General features: G+C 30.1%; 2 protein-coding genes across 3 annotated transcripts; both read right to left on the bottom strand.

Moving 5' to 3' along the window:
- Positions 1 to 5,168: 5,168 nt before the first annotated feature.
- On the bottom strand, positions 5,169 to 6,428 carry LOC133803478 (pathogen-associated molecular patterns-induced protein A70-like). The gene has a single exon (XM_062241539.1). It carries the CDS (start codon positions 6,260 to 6,262, stop codon positions 5,336 to 5,338), a length of 927 nt encoding a protein of 308 aa, XP_062097523.1. The 5' UTR covers positions 6,263 to 6,428; the 3' UTR covers positions 5,169 to 5,335.
- A 10,068-nt stretch (positions 6,429 to 16,496) lies between these two features.
- Positions 16,497 to 20,035, bottom strand: LOC133804794 (pathogen-associated molecular patterns-induced protein A70-like). 2 transcript variants are annotated; one of them, XR_009878630.1, is made up of 3 exons: positions 19,012 to 20,035; positions 17,730 to 17,795; positions 16,497 to 16,746 (listed from the first exon to the last, which is right to left on the bottom strand). XR_009878630.1 is itself a non-coding variant. In XM_062242926.1 (2 exons), the coding sequence occupies exon 1, from the start codon at positions 19,948 to 19,950 to the stop codon at positions 19,033 to 19,035; it is 918 nt and encodes a 305-aa protein (XP_062098910.1). In that variant the 5' UTR covers positions 19,951 to 20,035; the 3' UTR covers positions 16,497 to 16,746; positions 19,012 to 19,032. The 2 variants fall into 2 exon arrangements, 1 of the variants encoding a protein (XP_062098910.1); XM_062242926.1 differs by lacking the exon at positions 17,730 to 17,795.
- Positions 20,036 to 21,966: the final 1,931 nt, after the last annotated feature.

Here is a 21,966-nt window from a genome sequence, read left to right as displayed (position 1 = left end):
TCCAAAATTAATTGAAATACTATTTTTATGTCATAAATTGGATTTTTGAGATTTTCCTCAAATTTGATTTTTTTTTAAAAAAAAATATCTTATGAGGCTAGAATAATATATCTATACATATTCAATTAAATAATTCTCACATTACTTGAATAGATCTACAATATTTTTGTTCTTTCTAACATGATGTTATCTTTAGTTTGTAGAGTGAGTGGGATGACATTGATTCAAGATCAGATTATTATCCATGATTGTCAGATGGTTACATGACTTTTTTGTTGGATATGAGTTTTTTAAAGATTGATACAATTTTTTTCTTTCCAAAAACGTATATATATAATAATAATAATATAAGATTCGTTTTCCTATAACTTAGAAAAATATAGGAATATACCTTTTTTATTGTGATCATTAAAGCCTAGAACAATTAATGTTGCTTCAAATGTGTTTGAGCACATTGCTTATGCTACAATTAGAGCATCTTTTTTTTCCTTATCTTAAAACCAAAGAGCAAGTTTGGTAGAGTTGTGATTTATGTTATAAATGACCAAATTTTTTATTAAGAATACATTTTCAACTTAACTAATGAGATTTAGTTTTCATTACAAATTTTGTATATACTCCTCTATACTCTAATTTATATGTTAGCCTAATTAACATTTTAATTTCACTAAATATTATTTTTAAATAGTTCACCATCAACAATAATGAGTGCAACAATTATCTCTAGTATTTTATTTATATTTAGATTTTAGGCATGCTTGGTCATCCACAACTTGTTAAATAAGTGTTGTTAGCTTATAAAATTATGATATTTTCCCCATAAACTATAAACTAGTTCAATGCCATTTTGGTTAAATTATTATCTACATATATATTAGCAGCAAAAGTCTATAATTTTTTATATGTACTAAATTTTTGTATGGCAATAATATCTTCTATCAATGTTTTATTTGTTTATTAGTTTATTGCCATACCTTGTTGGTTGATACTTATATATATTTCTTATAAAAAGTGTGTAGAGAAAGAAATTGTTGATTTTAACATTTTTTAATTTTAATAGAATATTACAAATATTTACCGGAATATACTTTTGAAAGTTATTAAAAAAATATGTATTTATAAATTATATTAATATAAAGTCAAGTATTATAATAATATTTAATAACTATATTAATATAAATATTATAAAATATCATTATTATAATAGTATATAATATGTAATATATCTTAATTTTTATTATTTATATTTATAAAGAGAACGGTATTTTTATGAGTTAATGTACCTTAACTAAATATATATTTATATTAAATAACAACAAACATTATAAATACACTATATATATGTGTTGTATGTGTACAAATAGTATGAGTGCATGTTTAACTACATAAGAAATTAGAATAACATTTATCTTCTATCAATAATAAGCAATTTTATTCTCCAATTATAAATGTGTGATTTGAATAATATTATAAATATTTATACATTAAATGATGTAATTTATGATCTAAAATGCATATATATATATTCTTTAAAAAAATCATTACTTTTGAAATTGTATATATGGGGATTTTATTTTTCATCAATTTGAAAAAAACTTAATAAAAAAATATCTCAAATTTGAAATATATAGAAATTCCATTTCTTAAGTTAACAAATATACCTATATTTTAATAAATAAATAAATAATTATACAATAATATAGGCTTCTTAATTCCGATAATTCTCATTAAGAAAAAAAATTATACCTAAAAAAGCCCATATAAATAAAAAATTATTAAAAAGAAAAAGAAGCCATAATAGGTATAATTTCCTCTAACCCTAAACCCTAGACTTTTTTGCCATTTCATAATTACACTAGGGTTTTAGTGACATGTGGGAAAAGCACTAAAATGATTAGTGATCTTGATCTCAAATTTTGGCATATTGTTATGTAAATTAGTGTGTGATTTGTATTAGCTTAGCTAAGCAATCATTAATTAAACAAATAACATATTAATATATAAATTAAGAGACATGTTACTCAAAGTATTATTAATATTAATATAAAAGATGGTTAGTCTGTAAAGTGGTTCCTTCAAAAAACACATTCATATATTTTTAAATTTATCGAAAAATGTTGAAATTTCTTTGACCTATTATGCTTTGCCTCATCATGGCCACTCTTTTTTTTTTACTTATTTGATCTCTCTCATTCTTTCCATATTTGTTTTCAAAAATACCACTTTTCTAATCAGAATGTGACTGAGAGTCAATATCCACTTGTTACTTTTTTATTAGGTTTTAGGCCGTTTGAGTTTTCCGATGCTTTGCAATTTAGTCCCTGAGAATTGATTTTAGTAATAAAGTCCTTGAGTTACAAAAAAGTCATTTTTTTTTAATTATCAAAATTTTAAGTTTTTATTAACCATTTTGGCATTTTTATAAATATTATATACCCTCTAAATATTTTTACGAAAAAAATTTCTTATGAAAAAAAATAAGAATAAATAATATTTTTGACCTCGTATGATTCGCAATGTTAAAAATTCCCCCGAACTATGTACGTTACTAAAATATGAAATTTCTGTTAAATTTCGTCCTATGTGGCTAACAGATTGATGACGTAGCATTTTGTCTGTTGATGTGACAATGTCATATGTAGAATAATTATAAAAAAATATATATGTTTTTTCTTAAAAATAATAATTAAATCCTTAATAAATAAAAATTTTAATTATCAACAAATAACTATTTTTTACTTTTTCTTTTACAATATTAATTAAAATTATTTTAGAATCAACGTTTAAAATAAATACTAAAACAAAGAAAAAAAAATTAATTAAAGAGGTGGACAAAATACTTAAATAAATAAATAAATAAATTTAATTTAAGAGGAGGACAAAGGGGCAAAAACTTTGTTTTAAGAATTATTTTTTAATTTTTATATTAAAATATATTTATTTATATTGTAAAGGAAAAGAAAAAGTAAAAAAAAAAGTTATTTGCTATTAATTAGATTTTTATTTTTTGAGTATTTGAATTTTATTTAATTAATTTAAAACTTTTAGTATTGATTATTTTCTTAATCTTTTAAAATTATTTTTTTAATTTTTAAGGATTTAAGTATTATTTTATAAAAAAAAATTAGTCTTAATAAAAATGACACAATTTGGTAGTGGTCAAAATTCAGGAGGCGAAATTTCTAATTATTCTACATATGGCACTACCACACCAAGAGACAAAATGCTACATCATCAATCGGTTAGCCACCTAGGACGAAATCTAACAGAAGTCTCATATTTTAGTAACGTGCACAGTTCGAGGGGAATTTTTAACATCGCGAATCATTCGGGGCCACAATCATACAGTGGTCATAATTCAGGGGGCAAAAATACTATTTATTCAAAAAATAATAAAGACCTAATTCTTGCTGCTTATAGAACTTAAGGACTTGATTGTAAAAATGTATAATTGTGAAACACTGAAAAATTACCAAAAAATTCCTTTTCATTGTTGAACAGTTTCACTTTCTTCACTATAAAAAATGTGTATTTTCATACAATAAACCACAAATATCCACATATTCACACAAATAATATAGTATTTGACTTTTAAAAAAAAAAACCTAATTAATCCACCTCCCATAAAATAATTTGATCTCATAAAAAAATCCACATATAACAATAACAAGACAAATAATTATCTCATTAATTTTTTTCCCGTAAATATTTCTTAACATTATAGTATCTTTATTCTTATTCATTTTTTCCCATATAAAAATATAAATAAAATTTATGGAATTTACTCATTTGGTACCTTGTGATTTTGCAAAGTAATATTTTAGTATATTCTGTTTTCAATAATGCTCATTGGTACCCTACATTTTAAAATCATACATATTTGGTACTCTAGACTTGGATTTGATAGATAAAATTTTGCCAATGTGACCAAGCTGTCATCAATTATATATAATTAAGTAATTAAATATAAATTTAGAACTTATATAATTGAGAACATTTTGATTAAATTTGTAAAATTTTATTAATTAAATTTGAGTTTATAATATAGAGTACCAAATATGTTCAATTTCAAAATACAAGATACCAAATAAGCATTATTGTAAACACAATGTACCAAAATGATACTTTGCAAAGACACATGATACCAAATGATTACCTACCTTAAATTTTATTCCAAATCTGTCATTTTGACTTGAAATATATGAGACTATATTCATATGCAAATGTAGTAGCTTAAATTTTTTTGAACTATATAACCTTGAGCAATAAATAAATAAAAATTCCCATACCATAAAAAATGGATCATAATTCACTGCACACACATGGCTAATTTATTATAAATATTTTCAACCCTTTGAATTAAAACATTTATTATAGACGACTTTTATTATTATTATTATTATTTTCTTATCTTATCATAAATTAACATACTCACTTAAATGCACCATAATAATTATATGAATTTGCCACGTGCAATCAGTGCCAAAAACACATAATTCGCACGTGCGACGCAACCTTGCGCCGCCGTATACGGATAAGCACGACGCCGTAGCCGATCTTGATTGGCCTAACGCCACCACTTTTTATTTTATTTTAATTATTATTTTTTTAAATAAATAAATAATTTTTCTTACATTATTCATAAACTACCGACACTTAACACAAACCCCATTAAAAATAAATAATAATAATAATGATTTTAGGGTGATTAAGCCAAATTATATTAGATATAAAATGACTAAGGGAAATAAATAGTAGTTTTGATTCTAGGGTGTGACGAAGGTTAAGCCAAATAAATGATATTCATTCACTATTAAATTTGAAATAATTAAGGGAAATAAATATGATTTTTAGGGTGATAAAGTGAACCCAAATGATGTTTTATTATTAAAATTTGAAAAATTTTAGGGAAATAAATAAATAACTATGATTTTAGGATGATTAACCCAAGAGATATTCACAATTAGAATTTGAAATAATTTGGGGAAATAAATAGTAATAGTAGTTATGTTTTTAGGGTGATAAAGTGAACCCAAATGATGTTTATTATTAAAATTTGAAACAATTAAGGGAAATAAATAAATAATTATGATTTTAGGATGATTAAGCCACATGATATTAACTATTAAATTTGAAACAATTAGGGGTAGAGACAAAAAATTCACAAGTAATAATAATAATAATAGTAGAATAGATTGTAGATCTATATAACATGAGTAATTTTGCTAAATCAGCAAGAGAAAAAAAAATACAATAAAGCAAAAATAATAATAATAACAATTAAGCCCCTAAAAGTAGCGAAATTTGCGTTTTTACCTACTTTAGAACTTTTTTATTACTGTCCAGCCCCTCTTCCGATCATCTCCTTGTACCTAATGATGGAGTCAAGCCTCTGCAACTTGAGCTGTTGCTTGAACTTGTTGATGAAGTCATCGGCCTTGGCATCCACCTCGTCCTCCTCCGTCTCTGCCGCCTTAGCTTTCCCTTCTCTCATTGTCGCCGGGCGGCGACTCTCCACGATATCATCTTCCTTGAAATGACCGAACGCCGATTTCGAACTGGCCGACTTCTTCATCTTCTTCGACAGCTTCGCCGGAGCCTCTCCGTGGGAGGGTTTGGAGTCGGAGTTGGTCCTGGTCACGTGACCTTCGCCGCCGTTCTTCAGCTGGCTGTAAACGTCGTCCATCGACCGGTCTCCGACTCCATGGACCTCGTGTTCGAAATGGTCTCGGCTCTCTTCTTCTTCTTCTTCTGAGTGTTCCGACTCTTCTTTGGAGTGTTGTTCTTGTTCTTGTTCGAAATCGAAGTGGGTCGGTTCCGGGGTTGCAAAGTTTTGATTTTGGGACTGAGCTGGGGCTAAGTACTGGTAGAAGTTAATGGATTTGAGCTTCTGAAGCACGGAGGGAGATCCAGCCAAATGGGTCTGTTGCTGGTGCTGTTCGAAGTGTTCGAAGTGTTCTTCGGATTCTGCTGGGCCTTTTTGAAAATGGGTGGTGGGTTCTTGAGATCTGAAAGAGTAGAAGTTCATGGATTTGAATCTCTGCAAAACCGAGGGAGATCTAACGAGTTGGGGATGAAGACGATGCTGTTGCTGGTGGAAGTGGTTGTTCTGGTTCTGGTTAGGTTTTGGACCAGTTAAGCTTGAGGTTATGAAAATGGTGCCGATCATTAGGTTGAGGAGGAGGAAGAGAACAGTGGGTGTGAACCAACTGTTCATGGAAGCCCAGATTGTGGGTATGGAAGATACAGAGTCTTCAAACATGGCTTCAGCTTTCTAGTGAGAGAAACAAGAGAGAGAAAGATGGTATGAAGCAATGGAGAAGAAGAACAACAACAATGGCAGATAGGTTATTTCATTTCCATGGAGAAGAAGAAGAAGAAGAAAAGAGAGATTTGGTTCATTTCAATGGACTGGATATTTGGATGTTTTTAAGGGAATAATTCATTTTTATTTTTATAAATAAAATTAAAAGATTTGTTTTTTTTATTATTATTATTTTTTGATTTATGAATATATTGTGTCAAATTACAATAAGGGTAGATGGATTTAAGATAATTACAATTAGGTCCTTGTTAGATTTGAAGTCAAATCATTATTATGTTAGTTTGTTTTTGGGTATGAATGAATGATATTAAATTGTGTTGAGATTTTATTATATAAGTTGGTTACATGTTCTATTTGTACTTGATTTTTTAAACTATAAAAACCATAAAGTACAAGATATAATTTTGGGATTCACATTTTATGAAGTGTGTATTGACTTATTTAATTTTTTTTTAAAATATATTATTGTGAGATCAAGTTCACACTTAAGCAAATTAATTAAGCATTAAAATAGTTAATTTGACCAAAAATCAAGTCTATAATCAAATCATCTTATTTAATTAGCAAGTAAAATTATAGCAAGAGATCTGAATAAGTGTGAAATATCATTTTGAGGTGTGAAAATTTGCAAAATGCTTAAAGCAAGTCGATAAACATGTTTATGAGATATGTTTTTATTCGAGAACTCATAAACGAAAATAAAAAAATGAAGAACATTCCCTTTTTTTTGTTCTTTGAACCTAACATTTTAATTAGATAATTTTAGGTGTGATACCATGTAGAAATGTAGTGAATTGTACTTAATTTTATTAAACATTAGTTAAATGTCCTATTTGTATAATAATATAGATTAAATCTCAATAGCTATGGTGAAGGTGGTGAGAGGATAATAAAAAATTTCTATCTTCAAAAAATTAATTATTTACTTAAATTCACTTTCTTACATATTTATTTAAATTCACAATTTCATAACAAAATAATAATTTGTCAAATATTAAGTGGTAAAAAATTTGGTGATAAAAAATTTCTATTTATGATGGTGAATTATTTACTTAAAGTCACTTTCTTACATCTCATATTTTTCACAAATTGTATTATTCAAAATAGTAAAGCCATGTTATGCTTTAGTTTTTAATGTGTGGGTTAATTAGAGTCAACTTTCCTCTATTTTCAAACAAAATATTGTTTGCTTACCTATTTTAAACATTTTATCTCATTGCATCAAAGACAAAGACATAAGGTTATATTTGGTAAGATTAAAGATGTAAACACAATGGTGAATTAGCGAAAAGTATTCTCCTGCCTCTGTCTCTGCCATTATTTCTATATATTTCTCGTCAGGAGTAGGGGTAAGAAATTCGTTAGGGGAAGGGGAGAATTTCAATGAGTATCTATTGATTTAAAAATTAAAATTTTAAATATGAATAAAAGTGAATTACTTTTGATTTAAATATTACATAATATTTACAATTCAAAATATTAAATATTGTCCCAAATAAAAGAAAAAATCTTCTCCAATTTTAAAATAGTCTAAAAAGAAACATAAAAAGGATATATAATACATACAAATAAATGAAAATTTAAACAAACCTTCGTCAAGGTGCAGTCCAAAAAATTAGAGAAAAATCGCACCGCACACACCTTATTAATAATTTTAAAAAGTATAATAACAATTATTGTATTATTGTAGGTATGATTGTAATAATGAGATAAAGTAAGGGTATAAATGTAAATTGGGTTTTGATCTCCTACTTTTATTTATTTTTATAATTATGCTAATTGTTTTTAGAATCTCGAGAGAGTGTGTGATTGTGATAAAGTGGACAAAAGAGAAGGAGGTGTGGCTACTAATACTACTATGCTACTAGTAGTAGTGGCTAGTGTGGTTTGTGTGAGATTTGGGTGTAGATAATCAAAGTCTTTGGTGGTTGAAAATGTATGGCCCCATGTTATTGTTGTTGACTAATAGAGAAAATAAAATTGATAAGGGCTAAGTGTTGTCCAAAAGATAAAGTCGTGACATAACGTTATTGATGTAATTTAATATCGAATTTCAAATGATTTAATTTAATAATAATTATAAGGTATTGCTAATTAATTAAAGGGTGATACATTTTGTAGTATTGAGCAACTTAAAGTACCAAATAACAATATTCTAGAAAAAAAATTCAAGTTAAGTTGCTATACGACATTGTTTTTGTTAGGGCTGTGCAAAAATTTTTACAACCCGAATAAACTGCCCAAACCAACCCGAAAAAACCGCCAAAAAACGCAACCCGAATAAACCGACCAAAATTTAAACCGCCCAATTGTTACATTGGGCGGGTTAAAAATAATTATCAACCCGCCCAATTAAGAATTTATTATTTTTAATATATTCAAATAAATATATAAATTAATTAAGTTTTATTTTAATTTTTTTACTATAAATTAAAAATATTGTTTTAAGATTAAAAATATAAATTTCACACTATTAGTACTAGTATTTAAAAGAAAAAAATTACAAAAATGTTAAAAAAAAAATTACCACTTTTGTTTGGGCAGGTTGACCCGACCAACCCGCAAAAAAAAATACAATTTCGGTTTGGGCGGGTTAACCCGACCAACCCGCCCAAATTATTGGACGGGTTAAAATTTTTTTTTTTCTTAATTGGGCAAGTTACGGGTCACTTTTGCTAACACGATTATGACATTGGACGGGTAAAAAATGCCTTGTAACCCGACCAACCCGCCCAATGCTCACCCCTAGATTTTGTCTTGTCTATGGGCTAAGGGCTAAGGACTAAGTGGTGCCCAACACAATAAAGATGTGACATAATATTATTGGTGAAATTTAATATCGAATTCCATATGATTTAATTTAATAATAATTATGAGATATCACTAACCAATTAAAGGGTGACACCTCTTGTGGTGCTGGATAACTTAAGATGCCAAATAACAACATTGTAGAGAAAAAATACAAGTTAAGTTGCTATAGGACATCGTTTTTGTCTTATCTAAAACTCTTTCTCCTTAATACATTGCTTTGCTTTGCCTTCACGTGTTATTTTAGTTGTCTTCTTCTCATGATTAACCAACAACCTCCCCTAAATTAATCAAAGTAATTTCCTCAACCCCATTTTCACTCTCTTCTTCTTATATTTGATTTTATTATTTTTATTAGATGAAGAAAGAATATTTTTGTTGGTTTTTCATGATGAAAAATTAATCCTATATTTAGTTTTGGTTAGAAAAAAATATCAATGAAATTTATTATCTTTGTTTTATTACAATTTGTATACTTTATTATATTTTTATCTTATAAAATATAATAATAAAAAATATTACAACATTATCATATGATAACTCACTATTTATAATAAAATATGAATAAAAAATATTATTGAATTTTACAAAAATAAAAATCATATGTAATTTTTTTTGGAATATATTATTCTAGTGTATGTTATTTGTGGTGAAACAAACTTAGCATCTTATTGTTTAAATAATACAAATTTAATACTAAATAGAAAATTAGTTTAGAATTGCACCTACCCACTAATTTTAGTAAAAAAAATCTGATAAAAGATTTATAAATATATTAATAATTTTTTTATAAAAAAATGTTATCAAAATTGTGTTAATTGAATTATAAGGTAATGAACTACTAAAATGGTATTTTTTTTTCTTTCTAAAATAAAAATCATATATAATAATAAATTTAGCATAAAAAGACTGAAAATAATATATTTTTATTTATTTATATTAAACATAGAAAAGGGAAAATGTTAATTTCCGACACTGGACACAGCCTCCTTCCAAGTGGGACTTTTCTCTCTATCTCTTGGTTAGTGTGTGGTCTTTGTCTTTTTTGTTAATTCTATTTCACATTTAAATTTTAATATTATTAATATTAATTTTCATAATTGAGGTTGAGAAAATTAGACAAAAAAATAATAATATTTTATAACCAATTTTGGACATGCGATAATTGCGGTTGAGAATAGTGAGAAAATGTAACTCCAACTTTCCAAGAACAAAACATTGATTTCTAGAGTTCTATATCCATCTACACACAATAGCAATGTACACAAACTAGATATGGATAAAATGTTATATATTATGTAAATTATAATCTTTTTAAAAATATTTTTTTTTGATTTTATGAATTCATATTTGTTTTATTTAGGAATTATTATAAGAAGTGTAAATAATAACAATTAAGCCCCTAAAAATAGTGAAATTTGAGTTTTACCTTTTTTGAACTTTTTTTATTACTGTCCAACCAATATTTTGATCATCTCCTTGTACCTAATGACAGACTCAAGCCTCTACAACTTGAGCTCTTCCCTTAACTTGCTGATGAAGTCATCTGCATTGGCGTCGAAATCCTCCTCCATCTTCTCCCCCGCTTCCTTCGCTTTCCCTTTTCTCAATGTCCCCTACCGGTGACTCTCTATAATATCATCTTTCTTAAAATAAGTGAAAGTCGATTTTGCACTAGCCGACTTCTTCAACTTCTTTGGCAGTTTCGACGGTGCCTAACACTTGGAGGGTTTGGTGGCGAAGTTGATCATGGCCATTGGTGCATCAAATGACGATGTATGTGTTTGATTAGAGACGGAAATATATTATTTTATAAACACTGGAGCTAGGCATGTAAATGGGGCGGGTCTGCCCCGCCCCACTTCCACCCCGCCCCGATTAGTTTCTTGGAGCGGGGCGGGTCTACCCAGCCCCATTGTCCCATTTAATTTTTTTTTAAAGAAACATTATATTATAATTTTAGAATTCTTCCTAAGCCTAAATATTGTTTTCTTTATTGCAATATTTATTTCTTACACTTCGTATCAATTACACCCTCAAATATTTTATTTTAAAATTTACAAAAATAAATACAAAAATAATGATGAATTATATAAAACATATTTTTTAATATTTACAATTATTTCATAGAGTAGTTGTGGAATAAAAAATTATGTAAATCTTACACTTAAAGTCTATTTAGAATTAGGGATATTCTAAACCATATATAAAATGTCAATTTTATGTACTATGCATGTATATAAGTAGCATGAGAGAATTGTGTTAGAGTATAGAAAAAAAAATTTCGGGGCGGGGTAGCCTCGCCACGCCCCACCCCGCATTCTGCCCCGTTTTTACAAGGGCAAAGACTCCCCATCAAGTCTGGGCCCCGCCCCGCCCTACCCCACCTCACCACCCCATTTTGCCATACCTAGCTGGAGCACTCCATCTTGTGTGATATTCTCTTGAAAATATTGGAGTGTTTCATCTAGTGTTATATTCTGTTCTAGCAGGTGACCACTGCTTGTGCCAGGTGTTCGGCGTCCTTCAGTTGGTGGATGTACTTGTGCAAGAGGAGGTAGTGATTCTTCTTTGACTTGTTCGACTTGCAAAATGCCTAACCTCTTATTTATCAATTTTGCACTATAATATGCCTCAGAATTGTCCTTGGCGCCCTCCTCATTATCTTCAAAGAAATTAGCAACTGGATCATCATTCACATAAGGATCGTACTCATACATTATGTTCTTTAAGTCATTCAAGATGACTGGTTTAGGAACAACAATCAATAGAAGGACCTTCAATAGAGACATCAGCATGAACACTAGCCATGGGATCTGTATCTAGAACAAAAGTGTCCATCTCACTATGAACTTGCTTGTAACTAGTATGTGGAGGAGATGGATCAACACTCGTCTTCTTCAGATCTTCTTTGTTCACACTGGGAGAGAGAGATGGATCTGCAATGACATTCTTCTTAATTAGTCACACATAAGACAATCTTTTATTGTTATGTGATAACTCTACAAAACAGAGTTATTTTATCACTTTTTTTTATGTTAATTGTTGCTTAGTCTTTGAGTTTTTAAGTAACTTATTAAGTTATTAAGTAATTTTGAATTTATTAGTCTTATTGTAAATTTTTTAGATTTTTATAGATATTTTTATTATAATTTTTTCTAGTTTAATTATTTGAAATTAGTATTGTTAAGTTATAAGTAACAATATCATCGAGTAATAAAAAATGCAGAAAAACCTAGAAAATCGCAGAAAACACACACACACACAAACCCAAATTTCAGACTCAGGTATATACAAATTTGTTCGAAATAGACAAATAAATGTAAAGAAACAACATTCATTACTATATTTAAGAAAAATATACTTACTCATAGTTTTACTCCTCCAATATCCCACAAAATGGATGTTGCTTTGGGTATTGGGTTGATCGCTACAAAGATGGTTGAAGTTGTGAACGTTTTTTCAAAAAATAATTGGTGGCGATGGTGATGGTTGTCATGAGTTTTCACAATAAAGAGAAATGAACCGAGACAGAGGGAGATGAGAATGGTATTCTTGGAAACAAAGCTAAGAATAGGGTTGATGAGATATTTTTTAATTAGAGTCACCCATTAGGTATATAAACTTAAATTTCCCAATTAAAAAGTTTATTTTTTTACCTTTCTCTCAATTTTTCATAGGGCACCCATTGTCTTTCCCTTCTCCATCTCCAAAGCTCTGCATTTTCAGTCTTCACACCAAGCCACTGTGGTTCCTCCCTACTCTCTCTCCAAAGCTTTCCCTCCGTCCGTGCTTGCATATTCCAGTAAGTAGCAATGTAAAAATCGTGTAATATTACTGCATATTAAGATTTTTATTATTTTAATATTTTTGTATTGGTTATAAATCATTTTATATAAATGATTATATAAAAATTTAATGATTTCTATATGATTGTAAAACATTTAATGATTATAAATTATAATGTTTTATTTTTTGTTTTTATTTTGTTGATCATGCACAAATTGATTTGCCTTTGTCATTGCTTGGAATGATCTAGTATTTGTTCATGAATTTGAGTATTTATGCGTTGATGATAGTGTATTCAAACAAAAAAAATATTGAAATTTTAATGGAATTTTCTTGATTTGGTGTCATCTCTAACCTATTCCAGCCTGATTTTTTTATGATCAAGTATAAACTTGACTTAAAACTTAAGCCTGCCATTGTTTAAGATGCTTTCTTGTTTGGTATTTTCTTTGTTTTGCATGTTTTGAATGTAATATATACATTTACCTTTACCTTTATCTTCATCTTTACCTTAAAAACCTTTTATATTTACATTTTTATACACTTAACTCCTAATTTTTTTTTTAGGTGGTAAAACTTTATAATCTACGATTCTGTTAGCAAATCTAAGATCTTCGGTTGTCGTGACTGCTTTTTGCAAATGAAGATTCATGTCGCCATAATTTATTGGGCCAACGAAAATCATAAGTACTTGTGTAAATTTTGACTATGATTCTGAGTGAAACTTTGACTAATTGAGCACTAGTTATTTTTTTGTGATTATTCTTTTTTTCTTTTTTTTCCTTTTTAATACTTTTATCCATACATTCTTGTATATATAATTTTATATGGCTGGCATTTCTCTTATAGATTGTAATGAACTACTAATATGGTATTTTTTTTTCTTCTAAAATACTCGCATAATATATAATTTAGTATAAAAAGACTGAAAATAATATTTTTATTTATTTATTTATATTAAATTAAGCATAAAAAAGGGCAAAACCCATACTGTGGACTCACCTCTTCCAAGTGGGACTTTTCTCTTTATCTCTTGGTTAGTGTGTGTTCTTTGTCTTTTTTTGTAAATTCTATTTCACATTTAATAGGGTGCTTTTGCAAAATAACGTAATTTTACCATATAGTCAATCATTTTACCCTATAATCAACCACAAATAGGCGAAAAATTCAAAAAGAGTTGGTAAATTTTTTTAGATAAATTGTAACGTCCTGCGTTTTGGGTATCTTGAAATGATTCAGGTCGAGATTTTTTTTCCCGACTTAAAAATGTTATTTTAAATAATATTATATTTGTTTGGAATTTATTTCCATGAGTTATTGCTAGCCAAATTATGAATATTGTGTTTAAAAGTCAAGATAAGATTTTCGGTCGTAGACCGACACAAAAATCTTGATTGGGTAAAAATCTCGAAAAATAAAATGAAATACTATGGAAAATATATTTTGGGCATAAAATATATTCATAAAAATTAAAGTTTGGTCAAAAATAATAAACTTAAGGAAAAATGGAAATTTTAGGACATTTTGTGTTAAATGCTTAATTTTATCGAATTAGAGAATTTTATTCCATGAATGGACCATAAGTTTAAATTTATTGTGTGATTAATTAAATTAAATGTGTGAGATATTTAATTTAATTATTATATGTTAAGTTTTATTTTATTTTTCTTTAAAAAAATATAATAATAACTTTATTATGAGTGAAAATGGTTATAGGAAGTCAAATTGAATTTTTCTTCTTAGGAAATATCTATTATCCTTTATAAAAAAAAATGATCACATATATAAAATAAGTGGTGGCCATGTGATGTTTTAAAGGGTGTGAACAAAATTAATTAAGTTTTAAATCTCATTTTAAGTATTAGAGTTAATGGCATGTGGATAGTAAAACACTAAAGTGTTTTAGGATATTTTAGAAAATGTTGTGTTATTTTCCTAAATTAGGCTCACTCAACTCTTTATTAAATATGTTTGTATTAAATATTAAGTTTGGTCATACGACTTTTAAAAAAAAAATTATACGGGTTTTTAAGACATTTGATTAAATGAAAACATTTATATTTCCGCATTATCGAGTATTAAAAATCCAGGTCGTTACAGTTGGTATGAGAGCTCGAGTTGAGCCGATTCTGTAGACAACCTACATGTACATTTCGCAAGATAAACCTGCACTCACTGTAAGTACTATCTCTTCCTTTAGTGTGTTGTTTCCATTTTTCTTACCTAAATTTTATAAATTGTAGGTTAGTAAAAAAAAAATGGATGGCGAACCAGAGGCAATGGATTCCATCGTAGTCGACCCCCTATTGTGTATGACCAGTGGCAGAGAGTCCAAATCTATCGTGCCTTCACCAGCATAGCATCTGTCGTATTCAACGGAGAGGTCCATTCCAACGAAGTATGTGCGTGGACTTACTCGCTGGACACCATTTTCGAGGACATCGGTACCCCCATAGGTTCAGGGTAGGATTGGCAAGTTTATACCTGAGAGGCTCAGCCTTTCTTTGGTATAAGAAAAGGCACTCAAGGCCAGCCACTCCATACTGGACTACCTTTAGAATATCTATAGAGATGACATTTGGACCTCTTGGTAGGAGGTCAAGGTTGCATATAGACTTCCGCGGGCTCTTTGCTGCGCAAAACGCCCATGTACATGCGATAGAGGCAGCACGACGACAAACAGCAGCAAACCCAGTGGTAGTTGAGTACTTGCCAGTAGAGGAAGTGGCTGATGACGAACTTGGCGACGGGGAAATTTCTTATGAAGAGCCGATGGACCAAACAGAGGAAGATCCCGAGGAGGATCCTGAGGAAAAAAATCCGAGGAGGATTTGAGTATCCTCCTTGGGATCTTACTCAGTTTGGTCCATCGGCTCTTCATAAGAAATTTCCCCGTTGCCGAGTTCTTCATCAGCCACTTCCTCTACTGGCAGGTTGTCAACTACCACTGGGTTTGTTACTGCTTGTTGTTCTGCTGTCTCTATCGCATGTACATGGGCGTTATACGCAGTAAAGAGGTCGCAGAAGTCTATATGCCACCTTGACCTCCTACCAAGAGGTCCAAAGGTCATCTCTATTGATATCCTAAAGGTAGTCTAGTATGGAGTGGCTGTCCTTGAGTGCTTCTCCTGGTACCAAAGAAAAGTTGAGCCTCTCAAGTATAAACTTGCCAATCCTACCCTGAACCTATGGGGATACCGACGTCCTCGAAAATGGTGTCCAGCGAGTAAGTCCATGCCCAGACTTCGTTGGAATGGACCCCTCCGTTGAATACGACAGGTGCTATGCTGGTGAAGGCACGGTAGATTTGGACTCTCTGTCATTGGTCATACACCATAGGGGGTCGACTACATTGGAATCCATTGCCTCTGGTTCTCCAGCCATTTTTTTTTTTTTACTAACCTACAATTTATAAAATTTAGGTAAGAAAAATGGAAACAACACACTAAAGGAAGAGACAGTACTTACAGTGAGTGTCGGTCTATCTTGCGAAATGTACATGTAGGTTGTCTACAAAACCGGCTGAACTCGAGCTCTCATACCAACTGTAACGACCCGAATTTTTAATACTCGATAATGTGGAAATATAAATATTTTCATTTAATCAAATGACTCAAAAACCCGTATAATTTTTTTTTTTTAAAAGTCGTATGGCCAAACTTAACATTTAATACAAACATATTTAATAAAGAGTTGAGTGAGCCTAGTTTAGGAAAATAACACAACATTTTCAACAATAAAATGACTTCCCAAAAGGTCAGTCCACATGTACATTCGCAAGGTAGACTCCAGCGCTTACTGCTCTGCATTGCCCTTGTTCTTACCTACAACAGGAAACAACTAGGTAAGCGAAAACACTTAGTAATTTCAACTCTAAAACAAAAACATGTAGTCAATTAGGGTTCCGGATCCATTCGGACCCTGAACAAATAAATTTCAAGAACGCAAAAGCGTCCTGGCAAACTTATGGTTATGCGTGATAACCAATGACAAATTATTTCATATGAACAGATAAAAAATCCTGCACTTCGAAAATCACAGAGCAAGCAGATATAATATATCACAATATAATTCGAGACCAACGCTCGACAACTTCCAACAATTCGGGCATAACACGCCATCCAACATAAATGCTAATCTGTAAGAGAGAACCGAGTCTCAACACTAAGATCTAGCCAAAAAATATCTCCATCAAGGGTAACTATCGTGTTACTTAGGACATCGCTACTTATCCAAGAGTAAATCTCTCACAAGGGTAACCATCAAGTTACATAGGGCATCACCACTTATCCAAGAGTGTAATCGAAGTGACACGAGTTTACAGAGACTTATATGTTACTCATTGGTGCTGGTGAGCAGTTGCCCCTAAGGTGTTCAGCCTCACTCAAACTTGACAACCCCTAGTATCTCTAGGCACTCTCACTGAATAACCAATATTCACGGCTACTATCCGGGAATAACTTATTAGAGCACTTGCTTGGGTCCCAACCGATCACTGATTAAGTAAGCATGAGAGCCCCTAGGTCCCATTCATTTTGGCGCCCCTAGGTTTAAACTAGCAATCCTCACATCTTGGCCACTCGTTGCGGTAATGAACCGGACATAAATAAAATCAAGAACTGTGACGGGGATCAGCCATCTAGGATATGACGAATATCTACCGTTCATATAATCTAACTCAGCACCCACTAGACTAACGTCTCTAAGCAACTTTCTACGACAATGTATATATGTGCATGTGTCCCTATACTAACATACAATACAATAGTCATTTCATGTTGCAGCCACACAATATAAGTTGACTTACTTGGAGTCCTTTGCCCTCAACAAGATTTCACCCTCCAATGTATAATCCAATTATGCTTAGCCAATACTGTAATTATCCATACAGTATACTCGAATTAATTATGGCACTTCATAATTCATTATTAATATTTGGGTCAGTTTGGTCATTTTCAAAATTATTAGTAAAGATTAAAGATCCTTATTTGGTTTTAAACCCATTAAGGAAATTCATACAAAAATATTTGAGACTAAACCCTAAGTCTCGGGGAGACCTACCCTATGGTCTCGATACCTAAGCTCGTGTATCACAATAGTTTTTTCCCACAATCCGCTAAAAATATTTTTCTTTAAAAATTCCACTATTAACTTGTATTTTCAAAAATCGGTAAAATATATAAAAAAAATTAGCTGATATTATCCTGAAAATACTAATTTAATTCCTTAATTATTTTTCAAAAAAATAAATTCTTAATTTTCCTTTTATTTTTCTTAAAACGGTTTTTATCAAAAAATTTATACAACTAGTCAAATTTAGATATAGACTATTTTACAAAATAAATTATAAAAACTAGGTTTTTGGACAAAATCACTCAAAAAAAAACTATTTTCACCAATTTCTTTAATTATTATTAATTTTCATAATTGCTATTGAGAAAATTAAACAAAAATAATAATAATTTTGGACTACAAAATGGTTTTTTTTACATATATATAATATGAAAAACAGCTTCATAAAACTAAAAATGGCCAAGCAAAGTGGTGATCACACCTCCCAAAAGTTCAAAAATACCAAAAACATTAACATGGACCTTGTTTACACAGCTAAAGAACACTAGCAAAACTAATATATATTATGTATTATGTAAATTATAGTCTTTCTACAAATACATTTTTTTTAATTTTATGAATTTTACAATATTAATTAATCAAGAGAATTACATACTTTGATCTAGTCATATAATCTTGAATGCCATGAGTATTCACTCATTATTTTGGACTTTTTATATTAAAATTAATTTATAAAATGGAATATGTATATTCCTAAAGAATATACTTTAATTTTATTTTCTTATATATTTTTTAAAAAATATCAATCTTGATATCTGTCATTTAAAATTACCAAAAACACCTATTCATCTTTCTAAAACATACATAACCTAAAGGAAAACATGGAGTTATATTTGCCTAAAAAACAAGTAAATACTTTCATTGATTACACATACAATCTTGAAATTAACAAAACATACAAATATATTACTTTCTTACAATTAAGCCCCTAAAAGTAGCGAAATTTGCATTTTTACCTTTTTTGAAGTTTTTTTTTATTACTGTGCAGCCCCTCTTCCGATCATCTCCTTGTACCTCGTGACGGACTCAAGCCTCTGCAACTTCAGCTCTTCCTTGAACTTGGTGATGAAGTCATCGGCCTTGGCGTCGAACTCCTCCTCCGTCTTCGCCTTCGCTTCCTTAGCTTTCCCTTCTCTCACAGTCTCCGGCCGGCGAATCCCCACGATATCATCTTCCTTAAAATGGCCGAAAGCCGATTTCGCACTAGCCGACTTCTTCAACTTCCTCGACAGCTTCGGCGGAGCCTCGCCGTTGGAGGGTTTGGTGTCGGAGCTGGTCCTGGCCACGTGACCACCACCACCACCACCACCGGTCTTCAGCTGGCTGTGAACATCATGATGGACCTCGTCTTCGAACTGGTCTCGGGTCTCTTCTTCTTCTTCTGACTCTGAGTCTGACCACTCGATGTGTTGGTTTTGCTCTTGTTCGGAATCGAAGCGGGTCGTCGTTGGTTCTGGGTTTCCAAGGTTTTGATTTTGAGACTTAGCTGGGGCTAAGTGATGGTAGAAGTTGATGGATATGAGCCTCTGAAGCATCGACGGAGACCTGGCCAAATGGGGCTCTTGTTGTTGTTGTGCTTGTGGTTGTTCGAAGTGTTCATCGGATTCTGCTGGGCTTTTTTGCAAATGGGTGGTGGGTTCTTGAGCTCTGTAAGTGTTGAAGTTGAAGGATTTGAGTTTCTTCAAAACTGAAAGAGATCTAACGAGTTGGGGATGAAGTCGTTGTTGTTGATGGTGGTTGTTCTGGTTCTGGTTTTGGTCTGGTGAGGTTAAGGTCGAGGTTATGAAAATGGTGGCGATCACTAGGTTGAGGAGGAGAAAGAGAACAGTGGGTGTGAGCCAACTGTTCATGGAAGCCCAGATTGTGGCTATGGAAAATACAGAGTCCTCAAACATGGCTTCGGCTTTGTAGTGAGAAAGTAGAAGAAAGAAGAAGAAGAAGAGAGAAAGAAATTCGGTTCACTTCGATGAGTTGATATTTTGGATATTTTTTAAGGGAATTCATTATTCATTTTATAAACAAAATCAAAAGATTTTTATTTTTCTTAATTTTTTTAAAATATATTTATGTTATGTCAAATTACAATAAGGGTAGGTGATTTAAGTTAATTACAATTATGTCCTTGCTTCTTGAAGTATTAATAGATTTTATTCACTTCTTAAACTTTTAATTTGTAAATAAATGTATGTGAGACTTAAGTTCGCATTTGGTAAAAATTTTGTTTTTGAATTTTTTAAACTGGAAATATTATTTTTATTTTTGTTTCTTTATTTTTAAAAAATAAATATTTGTTTGATAATTATTTTTGTTTTTTGTTTTTAAAAACAAAAATTAATAAATGCATTTGATATCTTTATTTTTATTTTTTGTTTAACAATATAAAATGAGGTGTTGATTTGAAGAAAAAAAGAAAAAAAAAACTAAAAATCGAAAACGGTTTAAAAAATATTTGAAAGTGAAAATATTCTATTCTCAAAATTTAATAAATTTTGTTTAAAATTAAAAAAAATAATAAATAAAAACAGAGTTATCAAACACTTTTAATTGTCAAATTTTTAATCAATTAATTAAAAAACTATTTTTTTAATTGTTACCAAACATCACCATAATCTTTACAAACTAGATGATTTTCTAGACTCAAACATATACACCATACTTTTTAATTAGTTACCAAACATCACCATAATGTTATGTCATGTCAAGCATATAAACTAAGCCTCTATTAAATTAGTTTAAACTAACTCAAAACAAAATGACAATCAAATCTTATATTTTAATTGACAAGAAATTTTTTAGCGAGAAACATGAAAGAGCGAGAGATATTATTTTGAGGTTTGCAAATCTACGAATGCTTAAACTAAGTCAATTAACATAATTATGGGATATGTTTTTGTTCAAAAACTCATAAACAAAAACAATCAATGAAGAACATACTTTTTTTTTTCCTATGAACCTAACATTTAGTTAGAGAATTTTAGGTATGATACCATGAAGAAGTGTTATTGAATTGTACTAAATTTTATCATACATTAGATACATGTCCCGTTTGTATAATAATATAAATTAGATCTCCATAGTTATGGTGAAGGCGATGAGAGAAGAAAATGTTGTCTCTATATTACACGTCTCTTATACGTTACACTACTCAAAATTTAACAAATTAGTTTAGTTTATTTACTTGAGTTCACTCTTTCATATATTTATTTAAATTTACAATTTCACACAAAATTTGTCAAATATTAAGTGGTAAAATAAGGAAGAAACAAAAAATTTATATTTATGAGAGAATCATGATTGCATTTTTCACAACTTGCATATTCAAAATAGTCTAGTGCAATGTTATGCATTTGTTTTGATGATGTAGGTTAATTAGGGCCACTTTTCTTTTATTTTTGAACAAACTATTGTTTGCTTAGCGAATTTTTTTTTTAATCTAATTGCATTAACTACATAAAGCTATATTTGGTAGGACGAGAGATGTAAATAATGTGGAAAATTGATAGTGAGTGCTCCCTCCGTCTTTGTTTCTGCCCTTAGTCCAGCATATTCTCTATAAAGAACAGACTCAAAGAATCCCTATTTAGGGGAGTGGGAGAATGTATGTGGGGATCCATTTACTAATATATATATAAAAACACATAAAAAAGATATATAATGAACACAGATTTAAAGATGTCCCGGGTAGGGAGTGTCATCCTTGTCCCTACCCTTTCTATTATTTAGGGATTTAAAATTGTCTTCATCTCCATCTCGTTCCCTATATAGATAAGAAATTTCCTCCCCATTAGGGGTGGATTCTTGTGGGGTTTAGTTTTTGCAAAAAAAAGTTTATACCTCCTTATAGGGGTGAGCATCTAAATCGGCAAACCGCGGTGACCGACCACACCGCACTATACTACACCGCAAATCGT

This window comes from Humulus lupulus, chromosome X, assembly GCF_963169125.1.
Source record: "Humulus lupulus chromosome X, drHumLupu1.1, whole genome shotgun sequence".
Classification (NCBI taxonomy): domain Eukaryota; kingdom Viridiplantae; phylum Streptophyta; class Magnoliopsida; order Rosales; family Cannabaceae; genus Humulus; species Humulus lupulus.
The sequence above is the reverse complement of the archived record's forward strand: the minus strand, read 5'-3'. Positions and strand labels throughout refer to the sequence as shown.

Excerpts from the sequence above, each read along its gene's own strand:
- LOC133803478 (XM_062241539.1), bottom strand. The coding sequence starts at position 6,262 with ATGTTTGAAGACTCTGTATCTTCCATACCCACAATCTGGGCTTCCATG.
- LOC133804794 (XM_062242926.1), bottom strand. The coding sequence starts at position 19,950 with ATGTTTGAGGACTCTGTATTTTCCATAGCCACAATCTGGGCTTCCATG.